A 24,552-nucleotide genomic window follows, 5' to 3' on the forward strand; every position below is an offset into this window, starting at 1 on the left:
CAGAGCTACTGATTTGAGAGGAAAAGGCGTAGAGAAGAGTATAGAAGGCTAAGAAAAAGTTTAGGAAAGTTCTAGGAATCATCAGAAATTTTTTGGAAATTTTTTGAAATTTTTTTTTTCTGGGAATTTTTGGAAAATTCCAGATTTCGGTTGAATTTTTTGGCGAAGTTTAAATTTTTCGATGAAAATTTCGGCCAACCTTGAAGTTTTTAGTGACCTGCCCAGTTTTCGGCCAAGAATCCCAGAAACTGGTGATCTTTCGGCCAACTTTCGGTGAACCTCTGGTGAAATTTCCAGATTCCGGTGACATTTTCCAGAATCCGACGAAAATTTCATCGGTGTTCTTCAGCTTTTAGAGAGAAGAGAGAAAAAAAAGAAGAAGAGAGAGAGAATGGAGGAGTGTTCTACCAAAAAACAGAGGGAAGTGCCTTTTATACCCTCTCAAAATGACGTCGTTTTGGCCTTAAGTAACCCAGAAGATCCGCGCGTTTTACCAAGATCCGACCCGACCCGAGCGTCGACCCGCTTCCTGACCCGCGCGTGCCTTCCCCCCTCCGAGCCAAGCCGAGCCGAGCCGAGCTCCCAAGCTGCTTCTTCGAGCCGTTTTTTTCTTCCTTGAGCCGAGCCGCGATCCGAGCCGCTCCAGGTTTTTTTTTTTTTGAATTTTTTTTATTTTCATTCATTTGTTTTTTTTTTTATTTATTACATTAGGTTTATTTAATATTCTTTTTATCTTTATTTTATTTTTATTTTTTTTTTACTTTTCTTTATTTTTTATTTTTATTTATTTATTTTTATTATTCTATTTTCTTTAAATAAAAATCAAAATTTCCAAAAAAAAATATTTTTAGGGAAAAGTTGAAAGTATCAATTTTCCTTGAAAATCAAAATTTCAAAAAAAGTATTTTTAGGGAAAAATTGAAAGTATCAATTTTCCTTAGAAATAAATTTTCAAAAAGGGATTTTTGAGGAAAAGTTGAAAGTATCAATTTTCCTTAAAAATCAAAGTTTCAAAAAAAATATTTTTGAGGAAAAGTTGAAAATATCAATTTTCCTTAAGAATAAATTTCCAAAAAATATTTTGGGGAAAAGTTGAAAGTATCAATTTTCCCTACACAAGAACAACCATCATTTCCTTCCTTTCTATTTTGATTTTGATTTTGATTTTTCTTTAACTAATCCGACGACGGAGCCTCTGTAAGTGAAACAGTAGTTTTTCTTGCATTCTCTTGAGGTGAGGGAATTTCTCAATTTTTTGTTAAAAGTATTAAAGTCAATTGAGAACAATTTTCAATAATTAATTACTTGGTAAAATTTTAAGGCTTACTGGATAACATAAATTTAAGCTGGTACCATCATTTGATGGGCGTTGTGAGGGTGCTATAACCTTCCTCACACGTAACCGAACTCTCGAACCCTGTTCTGGTTAGCAGACCTGAACCTATTCTTTTAGGGTCCCTTAAGCTTAGGTGTTCCCTGAAAGGACAGATTCCTTAGGTGGCCAATCGCACCTAGATAAAAAAGATTGGTGACGACTCCCTAAAGTAAATGTCTAGCGATAGATCTCTGGATCTAGACGTTATGACATCAGATAATCATTATTTTGTCCGAGTTGACCTCCCCTAGGTTCTGCCCTAAAACTCTCGGCCTCCTTAAAACTTTTACTAAAAGACATGGTTAAGAATATGTATAAAAAAAAGTAGAGAAAAACTTTAATGTTGGAAGAAAAGCTTTTGAGATAAAAAAAATTCAGATTAAGCTGAAAACGAAGAAAGAAAAAAGGTGGAAAATAAAAGCCCTAATAGTCTTTTATATATCTACGTTACAAATCAAATGAACAGCACAAATTGCACCATGTGTCAGATTGAAGAATGAAAGATGTCTTTTCATTCTCCTTCTTTAAATTTTCCCATTTAGATTACCTATCTCCTCATTTAATGCCATCATATCGATAAAATTAGATGAATCCCAGGTCAAACCAACCAAATTGAACAACTCTCTAAGGCAGACCGAATGTTTAGTTCATCATAAAGGTTCAAAGCAAAAACTCGAATCCAAACTCCTAAAATAAAACACAAGTCTCACGTCGACCAGACGAACCCCACGCTAATCTCGAACAATTCCGAATAATTATCACCTTTGTAACCTTCAAACCAATTGTGTAGTCAACCTAAGACATGCTTAAGATCAAACAACCACAAGGTCAAACCCCAACTTAAATCTAGTTGTCCCCAAATATCGATCCCCTTTTATGACATCAACTTTGAAGAATCAACTTTCACATCATTTCTTTTTACCTACCTACCCTAATCAAGTGCGTCAATCACACATTTAGCAATCTAATACTCAGACTGCTTGATAAAGAGACAGAGTATTAGAGGCATTTGGTGGTCAAAAGAGTATAGTGGTCTTTTTTCATATTATAAGCCTTCAATAGACAACTGGGAGTAATTTTGTCATTTGTATTAACCTGATATGTCAGGTCGTCTGATACATCAGTGCCACATCAGCTTAGCATTGTCCTTATTATCCCTCAATGGTCCCTCATTGTTTACCTATAAATGTAAAGGTTCAGGCACCATTAAGATAAGTCTCAACTACTCCTATTTCTTCTTATTACTCTAATTCTGATTTTATCTGTTATGACTTATACATTGGAGTGTAAATGCAGGGAACAGTTCCTGTCTTTGTATCAACCGTCCTTTTTTTTTGTATTTCCAAAATATGACCCTGAGATCGGAGCTTAACACAAACAAGAAAGTAGGTGAAGTAGAAGGAAATGACAATAATGACCTGTAGCCAGAAAATGCGATCAGGGGCACTGAAGTTGTTATTTTGAGATGCTCTTCGAAGTTTGAGTCAATCAAGTTCCTAAAGCAATGAGGGAAGAAAGAAACGAAAGAGGTTTAGAATGAGGAAGTATGTGTAGGAAACTTTCAATGGAAGAGAAAACTCAAAATGTAAAGGCAATCCCTTACATACTTGATCTTTCAATTATCTTATGTGAGAGGTTAAAATGGGATGACTTAATTAAAATAATTGATAGTTGATAGGATATTTTCATAAAGCTCAAGAAAAGTTCACTTGGATAATAGTTAGTTATATCTAATGATCCGAGACAAATGTAAATCATATTTAATAATCCCAGACAAATTAAATATCATATAATCAATTTTTGAAATGACTGCTTAATTAGATGTATATGATACTTTGGACAAGTCCTTTCTATACTTTGAACAAATCCTTTTTTTGATGAAGAGTGAGTCATTTTCTTGGAACTGGTGACGTGATTATCGAGATGTGCCTTATATGGATAACCCCAAGATATTATCAAGTTGACCGCTAACAATTGACTTAGACATAACAAATATATTATTACATTGACAAATAATATTGCCAAACGTTCTGTTTATCAACCGCCGCCTCTGTTTCTCAACCGCCGCCTCTGTTTCCCGCCAAATTCATCTACCATTTTGTTCTTTAAAGAAGATGAAAGCAACCTAGAAACCCATTTCCAGCCCTGCTGGGTATTCTTCAATGAGTCCTCCAATCTCTCTGAAGTAGTTTTACTTGTATAAGAGAATTTTGGGTCTTTTTTTTCTTTGGCTTAAAATGAACTTTTTTTATTTGAATAATTGAAATGTTTGGATTTTTTTTAGAAACAACAAACTACTGCTTAAAAGTCTTTTGGCAATGAATCTTCAGCTGAAGAAGCAAGCAATTTTCTTGGGCAAAAAGTTTAAATGAGAAGCAATCTCAATCTAGCTACGAAAAAACCTTTCCATCACTGAATGTTAACATTGGTTCTAGTTCCATAGTAGGAACTTTAATCAAAGGAGAACTAGGATTGGTTCAGGATTGGGGCTGAGACAAGAAACTGTTAATTCATCTGAACTTGCAAATAATGAAGGCCTGCAGGAAAAACGTTCTTTGTTTAGTAATATTGACGGCCAAAGTAGCGAATCCAACAATCGAGTAGGTACCAGGAATTCTGATTGTTCTGAGGGTAATTAAAGGAGAACTAGGATTGACCCTGGATTGGAGCCGAGGCGTGAGACTGATAATTCATCTGAACTTGAGGGAACTGCAATTATTGCAAGCCTGCAGGAAGAACATTCTTTGTCATTTTGGAAAGAAGAAGATTCATATTATTTATGTCCGAAAATCTCCTTCGGGCCGAAGCAAATCCAAGAATGTAATTGGTACCAAGAATTCTGATTGTTCTGAGTGTTTGCCTAGGTTGAAAGGTTCAACATCTGCCTTCCTAGAAGTAGAGGTTTCAAAACACAAGAAATCCTAAGGCCTGGAATGGTTTTGTTGAAACATTATATCTCCCTCCGTGATCAGGTTTGTCCTTAAGGCTTAGATTTAATTCAAATAGCTTTCTCACTGTATTGTTATCTTTTATTTGTTTGTTTACTCATTTTTCAGATCAATATAGTCAATCCTTGTCAAACACTTGGTGAAGGCTCGGGGGGATTTTATAAGCCCGGCAACAAAGATGGAGCAGAACTTAGTGTCTTCATATGATGTGTCTTGGTCTGAACTGGGATCCTCAGTCAAGAAAATATAACAAGCGACATCCAATTGATGATTGCGAGCCATCCAATATTCCACATGAATTTCGTCTTCTGGTTCAACGAGCAATCCAAGATCCACATCGCCTTATCAAGAAGGATTCCCATATAGTCAATCCAGAAGATGAACTTCCTTCAATGTCTCCAAACAGATGAATTCTAAACTTCTATACTAGATACGGGCGACTTGGTTTCTATCAGGGCTGTTCTTATTTATCATTTCTTTTACTTTCTACTCAAGCATTCTTAGTTACAAAAACGTATTCACCGTTGAACATCAAAGATTTGTGAAAGTTTTACAATAAAAATAAGCTTCACAATGGAGGATCGAGATGGAAGCAGAGAAAGTCTCCATAAAGGATTACCAGTTATCTCTTTCTCTATTGGTGATTCCACTGAATTCCTAATTGCCATATAGAATAGGAGAAATCTGTATTTTGAAGCTTCCTTTGGTTAGAAATGTGTAATACAGAAGCAATATTTATAGAAAGGTCAGCTGTTTCCAAATTTTCAATCGTTTGGTTCTGTAATTCTTTGCTGTTTCTGCCTGAGTACCTGTTCTTTTTCTGCTTGCTTGTGGAAGGCACTTTGCTTCTTATACCAGCATGTGCCATGTATGGTTGAAAGGATAAATACCGACAACATCGATCAGTTCTTTAATTAATTGATGAAACTTCATTGACTTATTACATGTGTGCCACACGATTGGCAACATGAAACATGTCAAAACAAAATAACCTATCAAAAACTTTATAATATTCATGCCTCGCAGTGAAATGCATCATTGGCTCGTAACAAGATTAAGATGCCCTGTTATCACAATATGTGGTGATTGTCTGGCAAGTCGGTTCCCATCCTTTTGCTTATCAGATCATCATCGTATTAGATTTTTAATACATCTTTCTTTTGAGAAAATATGAATTATTTACATCTTATTGATTTGCGAATATGTTGTTCAAACTTCATAATCAGCTTTAAGGGTGATCTTATTTTCAAATTTTCAGGCTAACTTCTTATTTTTCAATGCAAATCAGTCGCATTTACTAACATATGAGTCTCATTTGTCCACTCACATTGTGAATGATATTTACTTTGAGAATGTCAAAATATGCATGAAACAGTATAATTCTTATAAGTGACAGAAAAAACTCCAAAACCCGAATGAGAAAACAGGTTGCACAAACTCAAAATTTAAAAGTCAAAGCTTAAACTTGAAATGATATAAATTTAAAAGAATCCAAATCTTGCATGCTCTCAACCCAAGATGGATTTAAACCCAGAAAACTTTGAACCCAAATGATCTCATCAACCCTATATTAACCCGATAAAAAGCCCATAATAACCAGAACTTAATGTTAAAAATGCAAAATAAAATTATCAATTTTATTCTAACTTAAATTTAAACCCAATTAAACTTGAAATGACTTGGAAACAATTCAAACTTTAAAAGACAAATCCAAAAACAACTCAAAACTTGACGTGGACCAAAACGAGCTCAAACCATGATGTGACTCGAACTCAAAATCTAATTGACCCTCCGGTTGCTGCCTCAAGTGATCCTCCACATATCCTAAAAATAAAGAGTTAAAGTCTTCCACCTTTTGGTTTAGTGATTACGGAGGTCTTATGAAGATATAAAGATCCTGATTTTGAGTCAAGATTTCCTTCCATTTTTCTCTTATAAGAGTTATACCCTTCCTCGAATTTTAAAAAAAATGAAGAATTGCAAACCCAAAGAAAATGGGGCATAACACATCGATAATCCCTAACAAGAGTATGTTTGCTAAATCACCCCGTTAATGGTCGATTAGATCTTCCATTGTTGGAATAACATTAGGTGGTTGATATAATCATTTTCAAATCAATCACCATCCTTGCTGATCACTTTCCTATGGAGTTTTGCTTTTGTTATTGTACCATCTGTTTGAAAGGTTGTTTGTCTTTGCCCTCTAAATGGGATGCCAATAAAAAAAACCACTACTCCAAGTCTGAAATTTAATTAATTTATATAATATTTTTAAAAAATACTATTTAATACCTTACAAACAAACGATAATTTTTTTTTTTTTATTTTAAGATTGTGACTTTTTATGTAGAAAAAAATAGCATGCTATAAACTAGACAGGATAGAAGAAGAAAAAAATGTGGAAATCCTACACGGCAAAACATACAACGTTGGTGTCATCTAATGAACTTTGATGTTGAAAGCCATCTTTTGTCCAACAAAAACTTGGGTTTACATATGAACTTACACACGTCTCCTTAGGCCTTCCAAACACACGTCTCCTTAGGCCTTCCAAACGTCATCATTATGGCCTAAATTCTAAACAATTATCCATCAATATTATAGCCTTTGTGGCTGAAAACGATTATCACAACGTTAAAAAAATTATTTTATGTTTACTTTGCTCTTGGAGATGATTCGTTATTGATTCACAAGCAATTTATTGCTGAAATATGATTAAATTGGCATAAGCCGACTTCACTAAAACGCATATTCATTTTTTTTAAGGAGATTTGAAATATTTTCTTTAGACAGAAATCATATGCCCTTCATAGGCATTAACTTCTTTATTTTTTCTAAAAGAAACTATGTACTAATCATTTAATTAAATATTTATACAAATATATAATCGAATCAAGTTAAATCGATCCATTATCATATTCAAACTCAGTTCAATTTTAAAACTCCAAGATTGGCTCCAACTTGATCGAGTTTCATTTTTTATACTCAAACTTGATTTGTAATATATTCGAGTTATTTAAGTTTGTCTTAATATATTAGGTAAAATTATAAATCTACATAAAGTAATATATTTTTATCATTTACTAATTTTTAGCACGTGCGTGACTCATATGTAATTCTTATCTTTAAAAATTTATTTCAATAAATAATTTTTTTGATATTATGATAATAATGATAAATACTAATAGTTTAATTTTGATTTTTGTATACTATAAGTAAATTTTGAAAATTTTTTATATAATTTTGATTTTGATAATCTTTGATAAAATTTTGGTAACCTTCAATATATTTTGGTAACTTATGATGTAATTTAAATAACTATTAATACAATTTTAATAATTTTTTATAAAATTTTAATAACCTCTTGATGTAATTTTAATAAATTTTTGATAACTTATAATATACTTTTGATAATTATCGATAAAATTAGTGTCATCATATATTTAATAATGGATTCCTGTAAGAAGGCAAGGGTTCAGTTCTAATGTAAAATAATTTTCATTTTATATAATAGCATTATCTTTTCATTCAAATTTAGAATTTTTTCACTAAATTTTTTTATTGAATAAGTTTAAGGTAGGTTTATTCTAGACTCTCAAGATAAAATTTTTAGCTCCATTTCTACTAGTAACCAATATTCAATTCCCGATAACTTCAAGTTTTAAAAAAATTATCAATGATTGACAGTTTAGTTATCATTAATTTATTATTATGTTATCAGTGATTTACTATTAAGTTATCAATGATATATTACTAAATTATCATAATTTACTACTAAATTACAATTGATTTATTACTAATTTATAAATAATTTACTACTAAATTATGACTGATTTACTATTAAATTGTTAATGATTTACTACTAAATTACTAATGATTTATTATAAAGTCATAACTAATTTATTATTAATTTATCGGTAATTTATTACAAAGTTATCAATGATTAACTAATTTGCTACTAAATTATCATTTATTTATCACTAAATTATTAGTGATTTACTACTAAGTTATTAATAATTTACATCTAAATTATCAATGATTTACTATTATATTATTATGCATTTATTACTATATTATCATTGATTTACTAAATAGCTTTTAGTTATTTACAACAAAATCATCACAAATTTACTACAAAATTAGCCATAATTCATTATCAAGTTATCATTGATTTATATTAAATTATCCATGATTTACTCTTAAATTATCATTAATTAACTATTAAGTTATTGATGATTAACTATTATTAGGTTATGTTGATTTACTTTTAAGTTTATAATGATTAATTACTAAACTATCATTTATTGACTATTAAGTTATTTACGATTTACTACTAAATTTATTAATTTATTATTACTATTAAATTATAATTGATTTACTATTAAATTATAACTAATTTACTATTAAGTTATTATCGATTTATTACTAAGTTATCAATTGTTAACTACTAAATTATCACTTATTTTTTTACTAACCTATCATTAATTTACTAATATGTTGTTATATATTTACAACTATGAAACATGAAATTTAAAAATCCATTAATAATATATGAGATAATTTTTTTAACATAATAACATTATTGTTTTATTCAAGTTTATAATTTTTTCACTAGTTTTTTATTAAATATGTTCATGATATAGGTTTATCCTAATTCCTAAAATAAAAGTTTTGACTTCTTTTCTGTTAGTACTCAGGGTTCAATCCTTGGCAACTTTAAGTATAATAAGCATTGTCAATAATTGACAATTAAGTTATTAATTATTCACTACTAAGCTATCAATGATGTATTACTAATTTATGAATAATTTGCTACTAATTTATGAATGATTTGCCATTATATTATGAATGATTTACAAATCATTGTTAGTGATTTACTACTAAATTATTGATAATTTATTACAAAATTATTACTAATTTAAAATTAAATTATCTATAATTCACTACCAAGTTATAACTATTTTATATTAAATTATACATAATTTACTATTAAGTTATCAATGATTAACTATTATGTTATCAGTGATTTACTACTAGTTATATTGATTTACTCTTAAGTTTTAAATGAATAACTACTAAATTATCAATTATTTACTACTAATTTATAATTTATTTCTACTAAATTATTTATTATTTACTACTATCAATTAATTAATATAAAATTGAAACTGATTTACTATTAAATTATCACTAATTTACTATTAAATTATCAGTGATTTATTAGTAAGTTATCAATAATTAACTATTAAGTTATCACTCATTTTTTGCTAAGTTATCCTTAATTTAGTATTATGTTGTTATGCATTTATAATTATATTATAATTGATTTACCATTAAAGTAATGCATTTATTATTGTATTATTACAGATTTATTAAAAAGTTATCAACTAGTAACTATTAAATTATTATTCACTTACTATTAAGTTATAATTAATTTATTATTAAATTATCTATTATTACTACTAAGTTATACTGATTATATTTATGTTTTTAATGATTAATTATTAAGTTATTAATTATCCACTTAACTATTAAATTATTAATTATCCATTACTATGTTATCATTGATTTATATATATCCAAAAAGAAAATGATCGCAATATATGCTAGATGATGTGATTCTCCATAAAAATTTTCTTCTACTAAACAAAAAAAATTGTATGTTTTTATTATTGCTTTATTGTTATTACCATATTCAAAATGATTTTTTAATATTTTGATGCCAATTAACTTCTCCATTTTGGAAAGAATACAAAATATTATAAAGGATCATAACAATTCAAATAATGTTTAACTCTATATTATTGTTTTGAATGAGTATGAACTATAATATCTCTTTTAAATGAAATGTTTGAATTATTTTTCTCAACCTATATAACAGCAACTTGATCAATAAATTAACGATTATAAACTCGTTAATCTAGATTAGCGTTTCTACAATATAAATTTCAAAATCCTCAAAAGGAGATATATTCTTTAATCTCTATAAGACTTAAACATAAGCATTTTCTTTTAGAATTATTATTAGCATCTCCATCACTTTTGCACTAAATTTTTCATTGTGTTGTGTTCTCATTCTATTTTAAAATTTATTACCTGTGTCATAAAAGTATAGCTAAAATAATATAGATTAATCAATTCAAACTTAAAATAATTCAAAACTCAGATTAAGTATAGATAAATTTTTTACTCATTTTAAATTTTAATTTAATTAAAAATAATATAATACACATAATTATAAAAATGAACTAACTTGACTTGATTTCAATTGATTTTAAAAGTCAATAACTAAGTAATTATTTAAACCCGAAATGATTGAATATAATCATAATCCAAATTAAAATAGTAACCTAATCAAAATCTAATATTTCTTATTTATCTTTCGTAACAATTTAAAAGTTTTTTATTTAAGAATTTTTCCCTTTCTCTTCAATATCTTATTTTTATTGTCTTTATGGTTGAATTAGTTAATTAATTTTAAAAGTATTTTTAAAATGAAATTGCAATTATAAGTAATTGAATATTTTTTATTTGAATTTAAGACTATTTAAATCCAAATTTTTAAATAAAGAGAAACATACACCAATTATTAAGCCAAATTTACTTAGTTGTATAAGTAAATAATTGAGTACACTATAAATAAAAGTAGATAATAAAATTTAACTCAACCTAATTGGTCACTGATCATTATTCTAAAATCCAACTCAAAATAATAAAAAGTTAAAATTCAAAATAATTGAAATATTAAATACACAATTAAATAAAAGATTTATCAAATAAACTTTGCTAATAAATGTCTTTAAATCACTTTTAAGTTTAGTTAAATTATAATTTATAATAATATTTTTCTATTAAATGTAATAATGATAATTAATTCAATAAATTTCAATTCCTTTTAACAAATATTACCTTATATAACACCTTAAAATTTTTTATACAACTGTAAATATTCTTAAACTGATATAAAACAGAAAATGAAGGAGTATACAATGTTTTTCTAAATAAAAAAGTTACATATTAATCTTAAAGAAATTTGAAACTACTACATTTGTATAATTTTCATTGAATATCATATAACACTAACCTTTTTTGTTATACGAAAAAGATGCAGTTATACATAACTAATCAATCTTTCATCTAATTTTTTTGCTTAGGATAATCTTTCATTCATGCTTGTATCAATTGCATATAATTGTATGTTTTCTCAATTGAAAGCTTAATTTTTCCTTTATTTAAAAAATTTTATTATACATAAAGTATTATTATATAAAAATATTAAAATATATATTTTTAAAAATAAAATAAAATAAAATCCCAACTTTGGTACTTATCATGTTTTATTAAGAAAATTTCAATTCTAAGAATAACAAACTTGTTATGTAATACCTATATAATTTATACTAATTTCATTTTCAGTATTAACAATATAAATTTTCATGAATTAATATAATTTTGGTATAAACGCATTCAAAAGATAGTTCCAATGAATTTAGTCACACCTTAAAAAAATTCACCAAAAACAATTAATTTTACTTAACTTGATAATTTTTTATTGAAAATAATTAATGTTAGATCATTCAACCACCTAGATGACAAAAAAGTGAGCAATTTAAGATAATTAAGAAATATTAAATAATCTTAAGATATAAATTAATTATATATAAACAATTTAAGATAAAAGTTGAGAGAAAATTAAAACAATTATTGTTTGAATCAAGGTGAACAATTTTTATAGCAAATTAATAATACCTAATCTTGAGCTACTAGTAGCTCCACCATCTCTTAAATTATCTAATTCTATAAGTGAAAAATCAAATTAAAGTCATAAATCACATAATGCTAATTGCTGGTGAAGGAGGTGCAATTAATTTTATGTTAGTTTTTTTTTCATGAGAATAACAATTATAAAATTCTAAAGAAAAAAATACAAAAGATAATTTAATTATTGGGATTAAAATGATTTAATTATGTTATCAATATTTGAATGATAAACTCCTAAAGCATATAAATAATAAAATCATAATCTTACATATGTAGTTAATATATCAAAACAAAAAATTGAAAGGCCAAAAATTAAAAAAAAATTGCTTAAATGATTTAATTATGATTATTTTTAATGAATTTATTTATCAACATAAATTGCATATTCAATAGCTTTTGCAATAACTGAAGCAACAAATTTCACGTAATTGTTTTTAGTCTTATCTACATTAAACTTTTATATCGTTTTATTTGTATTTTCATTTAATGTGAAAATTCATTTTACTTATAAAAAAGGAATTTAATAATAAAAATAAAATCATTTAAATTTAAATTTAAATTTATACAAAATTACTAATTGTATTTTAATCAATCACTTTAAATAATTTTGGAATTAAAAGTTAAGGGTTTAATTAATTACTTTTAGCACTTCTTTAATTTAATTATAAAAAAAGAATTTAATAATAAAATTTTCATTTAAATTAAAATTTATAAAAAAATTTACTAAAGATATTTTAGTCAAATCACTTTTAATACTTTCAAAATTAAAATTTTAAAATTTTAAATGATTTAATTTCTCATAAACTCTATTTTTAATTCTTATTGATTTAAATTAAACTTAAATAAATTAATAAAAATTATATATTTAAGGATAAATTTGTTAATTTAAAAATTTATAGAGGTATTTAAGTCGATTATTATTAATATTTTTTATGTTCACACTTTTATACATATATAATTTATATATACATAATAAAATATATATAAATAAATACTCGATAAAATTACAAGTCTCTCAAATTAAGTATTAAATTATTTAAACTCGACTCCACTCATTATTTGAATAATTCAATCTTGATCTCTTTCGCTCTATAATAAATAAATCAAGCTCGAATATTCACTAAATCAAATGAGTAACTCACAAATAGCATGACTCGTTCACACCCTACATAAGTGCACTAAAAAGTATATTCTTTGCTATTGCTTTCAGCTTGGATAAGATTAAAATGTTTGATGTATAAAATATTTTAGAGGGAACATTATTATAAAACGACAGAAGTATCTAAGCAAATGATGGATTAGGTACATTATCCTTTAACGATTAATTCCCCATCTATCCCGAGTTTTGTACCAGATACATTAGCTAGAGACCTTGATTTCTGAATTTAGATTTGCTTTTGGGGTAAAGGGAATGGCCATTATCTTGAATAAAGGATAAGGTCTTGTTGCCCTTTGATAAGACTAAAAGAGAGGTTCTAAATTAGATTTGAGTTTCAAGTCGCACTATTATAAATTTTCTCCCGATTTCATCGTAGTTTTTTAATTTATTTGCTTAGTTATTTATGAGTTTTACATTTAATAAAAAAGAAGCGATCGCAATCAAAAAATAAAAAAAAAATAAACCGTAAATATTAAAATTTAAAATTATTAGATGTCAATAATTATATAAATTAATTAAATAACTTAAATTTCGGTTTATGCGATAAGTAACATTGCCTTCACTAATCTTAGACATGACACAAAATTTTCTGTCGGAGACACCAATTCGGTGCAGTTTGACTGATTTGCAAAGACTGTAATTTCTGAATTTAGATTTCTTTGTGGGGTAAAAGGGAATTACCCGGAAACTTAAATATGCATAAGATTAACATTAGGTTCTTCCTTAACCTAAAATTTGAACCAGGTTCATTAACTGATGTCTTAATTTTAATTTAGTATTGCTAATGGGTTAAAGGGAGCATAACCACATTTTTTTTTTTTAATTTCGATCCTCTAATCTTAGAGATACCATATAATTTCTGGTGTTGATCAATAATTTGGTGTAGTTAATTTGATCTTTTAAACTAAGCGAAATATTCTAATTTTGAAATATTATAGTTTGAGAAATTTATAAAAAAAAAAAAAAGAAAACCAATTTTTTCTCTCAAATTTCAATGTCACTGACAATTCGAACTCAGTATCATGTTTACAGTTTATACTATTTTTTGAGAACCTCTACGTTAATGCCAAACTCACCGTATGCTTAAGGCTGCATTTGGAGCTAAATGGAACTGCGTTTGTTATGAAAATTCGTGTCAATTGTACTGTACAGTGTAAAAATATACATTTGGTAACATGAACGCACGGTACAAATGGATTCTCACCGTGCTGAATCTCAAAAATATAACTGGTGCTTTGTGCTCCAGTGAGAAAACTCACCTCTACCAATTCCTATCTTTCCAAATAAGCACCTTGTTTCATTTTTATTTTCTTTTGCTTTTACTCCTGACGGCATAAATGTATAGTTAATTATTGTCTTTTTTTTTTTAACTTTGATTTTTTATTTAAAAATTTTTAATATTCCTTCCCATTTCCATTTTTTTTCAAATTTTATAATTTTTTTATAATAAATATAATTATTATTTTAATGTGAAAAATAATTATTGTCTTCTAAATTATTATCAATTTGTGTAAATATATTATTAATTTTTAAAAAATAATTTTTTATTATTATCAATTTTATTAATTTCTAAAATTTAATAACAAAATTATTATTTGAAATAAAAATAATTTTAGTAATTTTAATTATTTATTAATTTTATAAATATCAAATTATAATTTAAATTTTATTATATATAAATTTCAATCTAATATTCTTAATTGTCATTTTTTATTTTCAATACATTTCATCTCACTACTATTGCTACTTTTGTATTTAAACACACATTTCACTATTGATATTAATTTCATCGTTATTATATTTAATCTTATCACTACAATAATTAATCTCACATCCATCATTATTTTCAATTTCACCAAAACTAATTTCATCACCTATCCAAATGAACCTTAATAAAGACTTCATGTTAAAAACAACAACGATAGCTTAACTTGTGAGGTAAAATAAGTAAATAAAATTAAACTTGTTAATGGGTTGGATCAAATTAAATCTGGTTAATTTTTGAAATCCTTTGACTAGGGTCTAGTTTGGCCTATCAACTCAAACATATTTGATTATTTATTAAAAATATTGAATATTAAAAAATTACTTTTATATTAATATTTTATATATTTTTAAATTTAATTTAAATATTTTATTTATTTATTAAATAATAATTCAATTTGAATTGGTTTGAATTTCAAAACTCATATTCAAGACTAACGGTATATAAATCTATACGTAATAAAAAAAAAGTGAATCCAATCAATAAACCTAGCTATCTCAAAAATAAATGTTTTTTAATTCGAATCTTACTAATGACCTTTCACTTATATTACTTAATGCATGACTTATGCAAAACACAATATTTTTTATCCTACTCGGAATGATTGATTAGCAACTTAACTATCAAGAATTTCGTTTTAAAAAATTGTTATTGTCACAAATGCATAAACTATTTTCTTTTTCGTGTCTTGCTTAGGTGTGGGGATAACAAAGAGCAATTATTGACTTATATTATATGTCACAATTAATTTGACTAATCGCATTTCCTCATTCTACATAGCTTTTCTCATGGTTATTTTGGCAATTAAATATAAAAATAAATTAATATCATGAACAATCTTTAAATTATTGAAATATTTAATATAATATTTAAATTTTAAAAATCTCTAATATAATATTGAATTATAAATTTTTTAAATAATATGATATTTAGGTATTATTTATCTGTCATGTATTATTATTTGAAGTTAATCATATTAAAAATTAATATCATTTTAATTAATAAATTTATATTTTAAATATCACATTGAACATTTAATTATACTTTAAAAATCGTTAATAATATTAGCTTTATAAAAATAAACTTAAACCGGTAAAATATAGCAACATTGATTAACCATTAATTAATGAAATTAACTTTGTTGGAATAGTGTTTATATATATATATATATATATATTCATTAGCTGGTTTTGAAAATAGAATATTTGACATTAATTGCATTAGTGAATTATAATTGATTGATAATTGTCAATATTTTATAGTATTTTGAATCTTTCCCTGAGACCCCTTCTCAACAAAGAATATATGATCATATTTTTATTTGATACCTTCTCGATAATGAATTATCATCATTTTTATTTCTATTCTATGATTGATTATCTCACTTGAACTCAAAAATTGAAACGAAATTCAAGTTAACTAATAATTTTTAATTTGAAATCATATTTATGATTAATAGTTTTTCTAATAAATACTTCAAAGTGAAAAATAAAATAAAATATAAATAAATAAAATTCATAGTGTCGCAGTCATCTCATAAAACACTCTATTTTAGCAAGCTGCAGAAAATATTTAAGTCACAGTTTTCACTAGGGTTATAAATAAATCAAATATGAATAAATGAACATATATTTGTCATTTTTATTCATTTATTTTTAGAGGTATTCATATTCAATTCGTATTCGGTTTATTTAAATAGTAAATTATTTGTATTCGATTTGTGCTAAATTCAATTAAGTTAAATGAGCTCGTTCATGAGCATTAAATGAGAATATTCATTTAAATTATATAAATATATATACATATATCTATTTATTCGTATTCGATAAATAATAAATTATTTGTATTCGATTTGTACTGAATTCAATTAAGTTAAATAAGCTCATTTATGAGCATTAAATGAGAATATTCATTTAAATTATATAAATATATATACATATATCTATTTATTCGTATTCGATAAATAATAAATTATTTGTATTCGATTTGTACTGAATTCAATTAAGTTAAATAAGCTCATTTATGAGCATTAAATGAGCATGTTCATTAACATATATAAACGAACATATTTATAAACAATAAACAAATCATTACCAAATAAATTCAAACAAATAAATTATAAATGAACATAAACGAACCTAAACAAATATAAACAAACCTTAAAATAGAATTAAGATAAACGATAAAAATATAATTTTATTAATATTATTATAAACAAACAATAAACGAACAATAAATGAATAATAAACGATAAACAAACTTTAAATAAGTTTGTTTATGAATATAAATGAACTTAACAAACCTCTATTCGTATTCAATTCATTTAATAAATGAATATAAAAATATTATTCAAAATCTGTTAAACTTAATAAACGAATATAAGCGAACAAAAACCAAACATATTTACGAACAATTCATCGAAAACTCTGTTCATTTACATCCCTAATTTCCACATGAAACTTGAATTGCTTATTCCTTGTGTTTACTCTACTAGATAAATCTAAATGCTTAAAACATTTTTCTTCCGTAAATACAGATTTTAAACCTAAAATACAATAAATAGTTTACAAACAAATTTATATTTTTCTTACATATTTGGTTGATTATTAAAATAATATACCTAAAAAATTAATTGAATTTGAACTCAAAACTTAAGTCAAATAATTTATATAATCATTTTTAATAAGTGATATCCAATAAATTTAAAGTTTAAATATCAATATTTATAATTTTTTATCTTCAAATTATAATTATTTTTATAAAAATATTAATTGAATTCATTTAAAACTTATAAGTATAAATTGGAGGCCACATGCAAAGAAAAAAATGATAAATCTTAAATAAAGTTTACTTAAGCATTTTTTTTTCTATATTTGAATTCGGCTTAATTTTTAAGTAAGATATACTATATTTACATAAAGTCAAATGCCCTAATACCTTGTCTAATAATTTATAAATTATAGTAAAATTTTTAATATAATAATTAAATTTTAAAAATTTTTAATTTGATATTTGAACAATAAATTATTAACTTATATAATATTTGAAGAGTTATTTGTCTTTCATGTATTATTATTTGAAATTAAACATATATAAGTATCATATTAATTAATAAATTTATAATTTAGTTATCATGTTAAAAATTTTAAAGTCAAGATATCATATTAAATATTTTATTATAATTTCAAAGTTATTTATGATATTAATTCAATTTAAAACTACAGAAATAATAAAATAATAATTTATATAAAATATATTAAAATCTTAACTAATAGGGTTATTGATTGTTGAAAGGTGGAAATTTTGTTTTGTTTTTTTTAAGGGTAAAAATTTTATAAACTTTCCATTCTCATTTTTTGGTAAAAACAGTAGGGCACTTATCAAGTTGTCATTTATGAAATACTTATAAATTTCCCAAAATTATGAGACCCTGAAAATCAGATATGTCGTGGCACTGTTTCATTGGACAGCTAATTATAGGCTGGGCAAGAAGTCAAAAGTGTAATTTAAAGACGAAGAGGGGCATTTTTAACCTCTTCCTCAGCCGAAAGATACCAATAACTCAAGAACACGTCAACAAGGAGTTCCTTGCCTATATAGATTTTCCTTTCTCAGTCCTTTCTTCCAAACGCCACCTCCTCTGTCTCTCCTTTAACATTGCCTCTTTCCTTACAGCATTAAATACTCCAAACACAGTCCCACGTTTTCGGAACTGTTTTTAGCTTAACGGCGGAGATGAAGATGCAGAGATTTATTCCTGTGAGCAGTGTCTTGTTGGAAACTAAATATTCTCTGCGATGGTGGCAACGACAAAACCGCTGCTTCTCTCAGGTGGCTCGAAACGAGGTTGCTGACAACGGTGGCGTTGTTGTTCCAAAAATGCCCCCATTTGATTACTCTCCGCCTCCTTACACCGGTCCCTCCGCCTTTGAGATCCTCTCCAAACGCAAGGAGTATCTTAGCCCCTCCATGTTTTACTTTTACAACAATCCCGTGAGTTTTTATTCTTTGTAACACGCTATCCATGGAGTTCTGAGATACACAACCAAAAATCAAATATATTTTTTTTATTTTTAAGATTCAAAAAAGCAACGTTTACAACGTGTTTTTTTCATGCAACTCATGTATTTTAATTTGAAGCGTTATTAACAATCTATTTTATATATTATTTTTTATTATAATTAAAAATAATGAATATTATGGTTTTTTTTTTTTTCAGCTGAATTTAGTGGACGGGAAGATGCAGTATTTGTACGATGACAAGGGGCGAAGATACCTGGATGCATTTGGAGGGATTGCTACGGTGAGTTGCGGCCATTGTCATCCTGAAGTGGTCGACGCAATCGTCAACCAAACCAAGCGCTTGCAACACTCCACTGTCCTCTACCTCAACCATACCATCACTGATTTCGCTGAGGCCATTGCCAACAAGTTGCCCGGCAATCTCAAGGTCATTGCTCCACTCGTTTAACTATCACATCATCAATGGTTTCCATGGCTTTCTCGTTGTATTTCGAATATACCCTTGTTTTTGCTTTGAACATTAATCAATATACAAGTGAAAATAGGAATACCCCATCGTTTCTTTTTTCATTATTCATCAATTATAGTTGATAGATTTGCTTGCAAGTTGGATTTTTCAGTTTCGTGTGTTCTTTTTGCATCTTAAATTTGCGTTTCTATATTTGTGGCTGTGTAGGTGGTATTCTTTACAAATTCAGGGACAGAAGCGAACGAGTTGGCAATGATGATGGCAAGATTATATACTGGATGCCATGACATAATATCACTGAGGAATGCGTATCATGGGAATGCAGCGGGGACCATGGGAGTCACTGGCCAAAGTAACTGGAAGTTCAATGTTATACAGGTATATGATGCACATTTTTATTTTATATTCCTGAAATTTGATGCTGTTTTTTGTTCCTTGGATATCATTTCAGTGTTGACCCAGATATCAATGTGTGATTAAAATAGTTGAAAATGAAATAACATAACTATCTACCGAAAAAAAAAAAAGAAGAAATAACAAAAGTAGGTGGTGGTTAGGACCTTTTGATGTTGATATATTGTTTAATTGAAATTTACTTCCAACGTTTACTTACCATAGAAAACTTTGTCCATTATTGGTATCATGTTTTGAGGAGATCATTTATCAGAGTGCCTAAAATGCTAAATATATGCAATTTTAATCTTTTGAATGGAAAGTAAAGACAAACTTTTTTTGTTTAAATTTTAATGTATTTATAGAGTGTAATGGAGAAACTGAATTCATTGAAGATAATATCTCAATTGTGGAAAACTATCTGCATTCTATTTAAACTTATCGGCAAACTTGTGAATAGATTTACCCCAAAGTTGCATGGGTCAAAAAAAATTTTTAATGCATCACATGATGTTAGATCTTTTTATCACATGGACCACTTTTTGTTATCTTGTACAGTATCAGGTCCATAATTTTGACAAGGAGTAGCTAGCGAACCATGCGTATGATTTCAGTTACAACAAATGCTGATATAAAGACAAAAATTCACCTCCATATCTCTCTCATTTCTAAAATTCAATCATTCCCATATCTGATAATAGCTAATGAATCATTCATTAGAAAAGAGGTTTCTGTTATCTTTGGTACACATATATGTTCATGCGTTTTGGTGATATGCAAAGTACATAGAATTAAAATCAAGTCAACCTAATTCTCGCAGCATGCCCAAACTAGTTCTTGTAGATTTTCAATGCCTATAACCAGATGTTATTGCAACCATATGCGCTATTCAATCTGATGGATAAACCATACATTGGGCTTATGTGCTTGTCATATATTTTAGAAACATGATATGTTAGAGTTCCTTTTATCATTTGAAATATACAAAGTTTTGGTATTATAAAATTAAACTTAATATGTCTACATAAGTATAGCTAACTCATAAGTATGTTCATCAGAGTGGAGTTCATCATGCCTTAAACCCGGATCCATACCGAGGTGTCTTTGGTTCTGAAGGAGAGAAGTATGCCAACGATGTCCAAGAACTTATCCAGTTTGGAACTTCTGGCAACATTGCTGGTTTCATTTCTGAAGCTATACAGGTAGTCACCAATATTCACCATCGCCCTCAATTTTGACTTCCTGCTATCAACTTTCCATGATTTCCGAGAGAAGACAACACTACCTAACATTCCTTCTATTTTTTCATTGACAGGGAGTTGCTGGAATTATAGAATTGGCCCCAGGTTACTTGCCTGTTGTTTATAACACCATAAAGAAAGCTGGAGGTCTTTGCATTGCTGATGAGGTCCAGGTTGGGTTTGCTCGCACAGGGAGCCATTTCTGGGGATTTGAAAATCAGGGCGTTGTTCCTGACATAGTGACAATGGCAAAGGTTAATTTTCTCTTTTTCTTGGTTATAAAAATGTACTAGCTACCTCCCTTTGCTCGATATGACAATTGTCTTATTGTGATGGTAGCTTTTTCCCAATCTTGGCTTCTTATTCTGGATTATGGCCGGAGATAGGAGAATCTCATGCCAACCGTTCTATTTGTTTTAAATTCATAAGCAGTGGCGGATAAACTAGTAGGCTAAACAAGTACATTGTTGAAAAGATACAAAGTCACATGCCTTGCTATTGTTAGCATTTTGTATAACAAATTGAATGATGATTGAGATAAAAATTAGAATAAGTCACCATTATCTATTTTCACTTCAACAGTTAAAGGTAATTGTATTAGTTTCATACAATACAGGTTAGCCTTGTCTTAGAAGCTGGCCTGCATATAGCTATAGAGTGCATTGGAAATAACATACCTCCCCATTTACTTCTTCCGTGTTAACATGTTTCTTTAATTACATGGACAGGGCATTGGAAATGGCATCCCTCTGGGTGCTGTGGTAACCACCCCTGAGATTGCAGAGGTCTTGACCCGCAGAAGTTACTTCAATACCTTTGGTGGGGGTCCTGTATGTACTGCTGCAGGGTTAGCCGTCCTGAATGTAATCGAAAAAGAAAAGCTTCAGGAGAATGCATTTGTTGTGGGGTCCTATTTGAAGGAGAGGCTAACTGCACTAAAAGATAAATATGATCGTAAGCTTATCCTTTCTCCTGTTTATTGAGCATTAGACATTCTCTTGCCCCTCCTTACTGAGAAAGAAAACCAACAGTAACTGGCATTGCTGACTGTACCATTTACGGAAATCTGCAGTTATTGGGGACGTGAGAGGAAGAGGATTGATGCTTGGAGTTGAATTTGTCACTGATCACAAGCTCAAGACTCCTGCAAAGCTTGAAACTCTTCATATAATGGACCAGATGAAAGGTTAGGAATCTTCCAATCCCCACAGGAATCCTGCCACGGATTATACTTGCTTCAAGTTACTAATAAACCGATTTTCTTATTGTAGATATTGGAGTGTTGGTTGGGAAAGGTGGATTTTATGGCAATTTATTTAGAATTACCCCTCCTCTCTGCTTTAACAAGGAAGATGCAGGTCAGTTGCTCCTCTTTGATGATTCTTATAGCAATTAGCTCCCTTGTGTTTGTAATGCATATGATTCCTGGTTGCAGATTTCCTTGTAGATGCGATGGATTACTCCATGTCAAAGATGTGAAGGCTCCAAATTCAAATGTGAATAAAGATATCTCTATGATCATTCACAAGTTGTTCTAATCAGTGCTGTAATCAGAACATCCCCTATTGTGAGTGAAAACTATCAATGCAGATACAGATTTCTTTCTTCAATAAGTTAAACAGACATTGCTATGGTTTTGAAAAGCCATGAGTCCACAACTGGTTGTCTCTTCAGTTGATGAGTCAACAACTGGTTGTCTCTTTGTTCAAACTCTCTTTAGTTGAACTAGTTGCAATAAGAGTAAAGTTTGGTGAGTTAATTTTCCCTTCTCTCCCTCCCGTTTACTTAAAGAAACGGTTTGAATTGCCCTCTCATAAAACACTCTTTTTCGCACGCCACAAAAAATATTCAAGCCACGGTTTCCACATGAAACTTGAGTTGCTTGTTCCATGTGTTTACTCAAGTAGACAAACTTGAGTTGCTTGTTCCATGCTCAACCATTTTCTTCGGCAAATACGGATCCTAAACCTAAAATACCATGAATAATTTACAAATAAGTTTATATTTTTCTTACATATTTAGTTAATTATTAAAATAATGTACTTAAAAAATTAATTGAATTTAAATTTAAAACTTAAGTCAGTTTATTTATAGAATTACCTTTAATAAATAATATTTAATATTTTTTAAAATTTTAAATTTCTTTTTTATCTTTAAATTATGATTTTTTTTATAAAAAAATTAATTGAGTTCCTTTAAAACTTAGTAGTTGTAAATTGGACGCCACACGCAAAGAAAAATGGTAAATCTTAAATAGAGTAAAAATACTTTGATAATTTTTTTTTCTAAATTTGAATTCAATTTTTTTTAATTCTTTATTTACCCTTAAACCTCTTTGTCTTATTATATGCCTAACTAAAAAATATATTATGTATCTAAATTCTCAAAACCGTAATTTTTAAGTGTCAATTCTAGTGACATAACAACTCATTCAATAAATAATTGACTGAAATTGACATTTTAAATAAGATATTCATGCATGTACCTCAAGTCAAATGCTCTAATACCTTATTTAGATTACTTATAATATTATCTAATAAAATTTTATATTTCTTTTCTATTGCTCTTCATTTAATATTGCAAAAAATAAAGAAATCATATGCACATATAAAAAAAAAATCTAATGGTTTAAGGGTTGTTTGTTTTTGTTTCCATCTTCTATTTTTTGTTTTTATTTTAAGTTTTTTTAAATTAAAAATAAAATATCTTTCGTAGATTGTTTTTATTTTTTATTTTTGAAAACTAAAAAAAAATTAAAAAAAATTTTGAAAATTGACATTTTAAGTAAGATATACATGCATGTACCTCAAATCAAATGCTCTAATACCTTATTTAGATTACTTATAATATTATCTAATAACATTTTAAGTAAGATATACATGCATGTACCTCAAGTCAAATGTTCTAATACCTTATTTAGATTACTTATAATATTATCTAATAAAATTTTATATTTCTTTTCTATTGCTCCTCATTTAATATTGCAAAAAAGAAAGAAATCATATGCACGTAATAAAAAAAATCTAATGGTTTAGGGGTTGTTTGTTTTTGTTTCCATTTTTTGTTTTTTGTTTTTATTTTAAGTTTTTTTAAATTAATAATAAAAATATGTTTCGTAGATTGTTTTATTTTTATTTTTGAAAATTGCAAACAAAATTTTAAAAAACTTTGAAAATTATTAAAAGCACAAAGATGGTGTTTTCAATTTGACATTTTAAGTAAGAGATACATGCATCTACCTAAAGTCAAATGCTCTAATACCTTATTTAGATTACTTATAATATTATCTAATAAAATTTTATATTTTTTTTCTATTGCTCTTCATTTAATATTGCAAAAAAGAAAGAAATCATATGCACGTAATAAAAAAAAATCTAATGGTTTAGGGGTTGTTTGTTTTTGTTTCCATTTTCTGTTT

General features: G+C 27.3%; 1 protein-coding gene and 1 pseudogene across 2 annotated transcripts; both read left to right on the top strand.

Moving 5' to 3' along the window:
* Window positions 1–2,921: 2,921 nt before the first annotated feature.
* LOC149512431 (uncharacterized) lies at window positions 2,922–5,091 on the top strand (annotated as a pseudogene). Its single transcript, XR_016331900.1, has 6 exons — window positions 2,922–3,003; window positions 3,197–3,281; window positions 3,396–3,539; window positions 3,671–4,347; window positions 4,432–4,776; window positions 4,901–5,091. The product of XR_016331900.1 is annotated as an uncharacterized LOC149512431 (transcript).
* A 13,543-nt stretch (window positions 5,092–18,634) lies between these two features.
* Window positions 18,635–22,893, top strand: LOC111307641 (alanine--glyoxylate aminotransferase 2 homolog 3, mitochondrial-like). Its single transcript, XM_022905695.2, has 9 exons — window positions 18,635–19,001; window positions 19,228–19,458; window positions 19,708–19,878; window positions 20,952–21,095; window positions 21,209–21,388; window positions 21,863–22,088; window positions 22,207–22,320; window positions 22,406–22,492; window positions 22,570–22,893. Exons 1-9 carry the CDS (start codon window positions 18,744–18,746, stop codon window positions 22,611–22,613), a joined length of 1,455 nt encoding a protein of 484 aa, XP_022761430.2. The 5' UTR covers window positions 18,635–18,743; the 3' UTR covers window positions 22,614–22,893.
* The last annotated feature ends 1,659 nt before the right edge of the window (window positions 22,894–24,552 follow it).

This window comes from Durio zibethinus, chromosome 22 (assembly GCF_047325235.1).
Source record: "Durio zibethinus cultivar Kanyao isolate XHJ-2024 chromosome 22, ASM4732523v1, whole genome shotgun sequence".
NCBI lineage: Eukaryota > Viridiplantae > Streptophyta > Magnoliopsida > Malvales > Malvaceae > Durio > Durio zibethinus.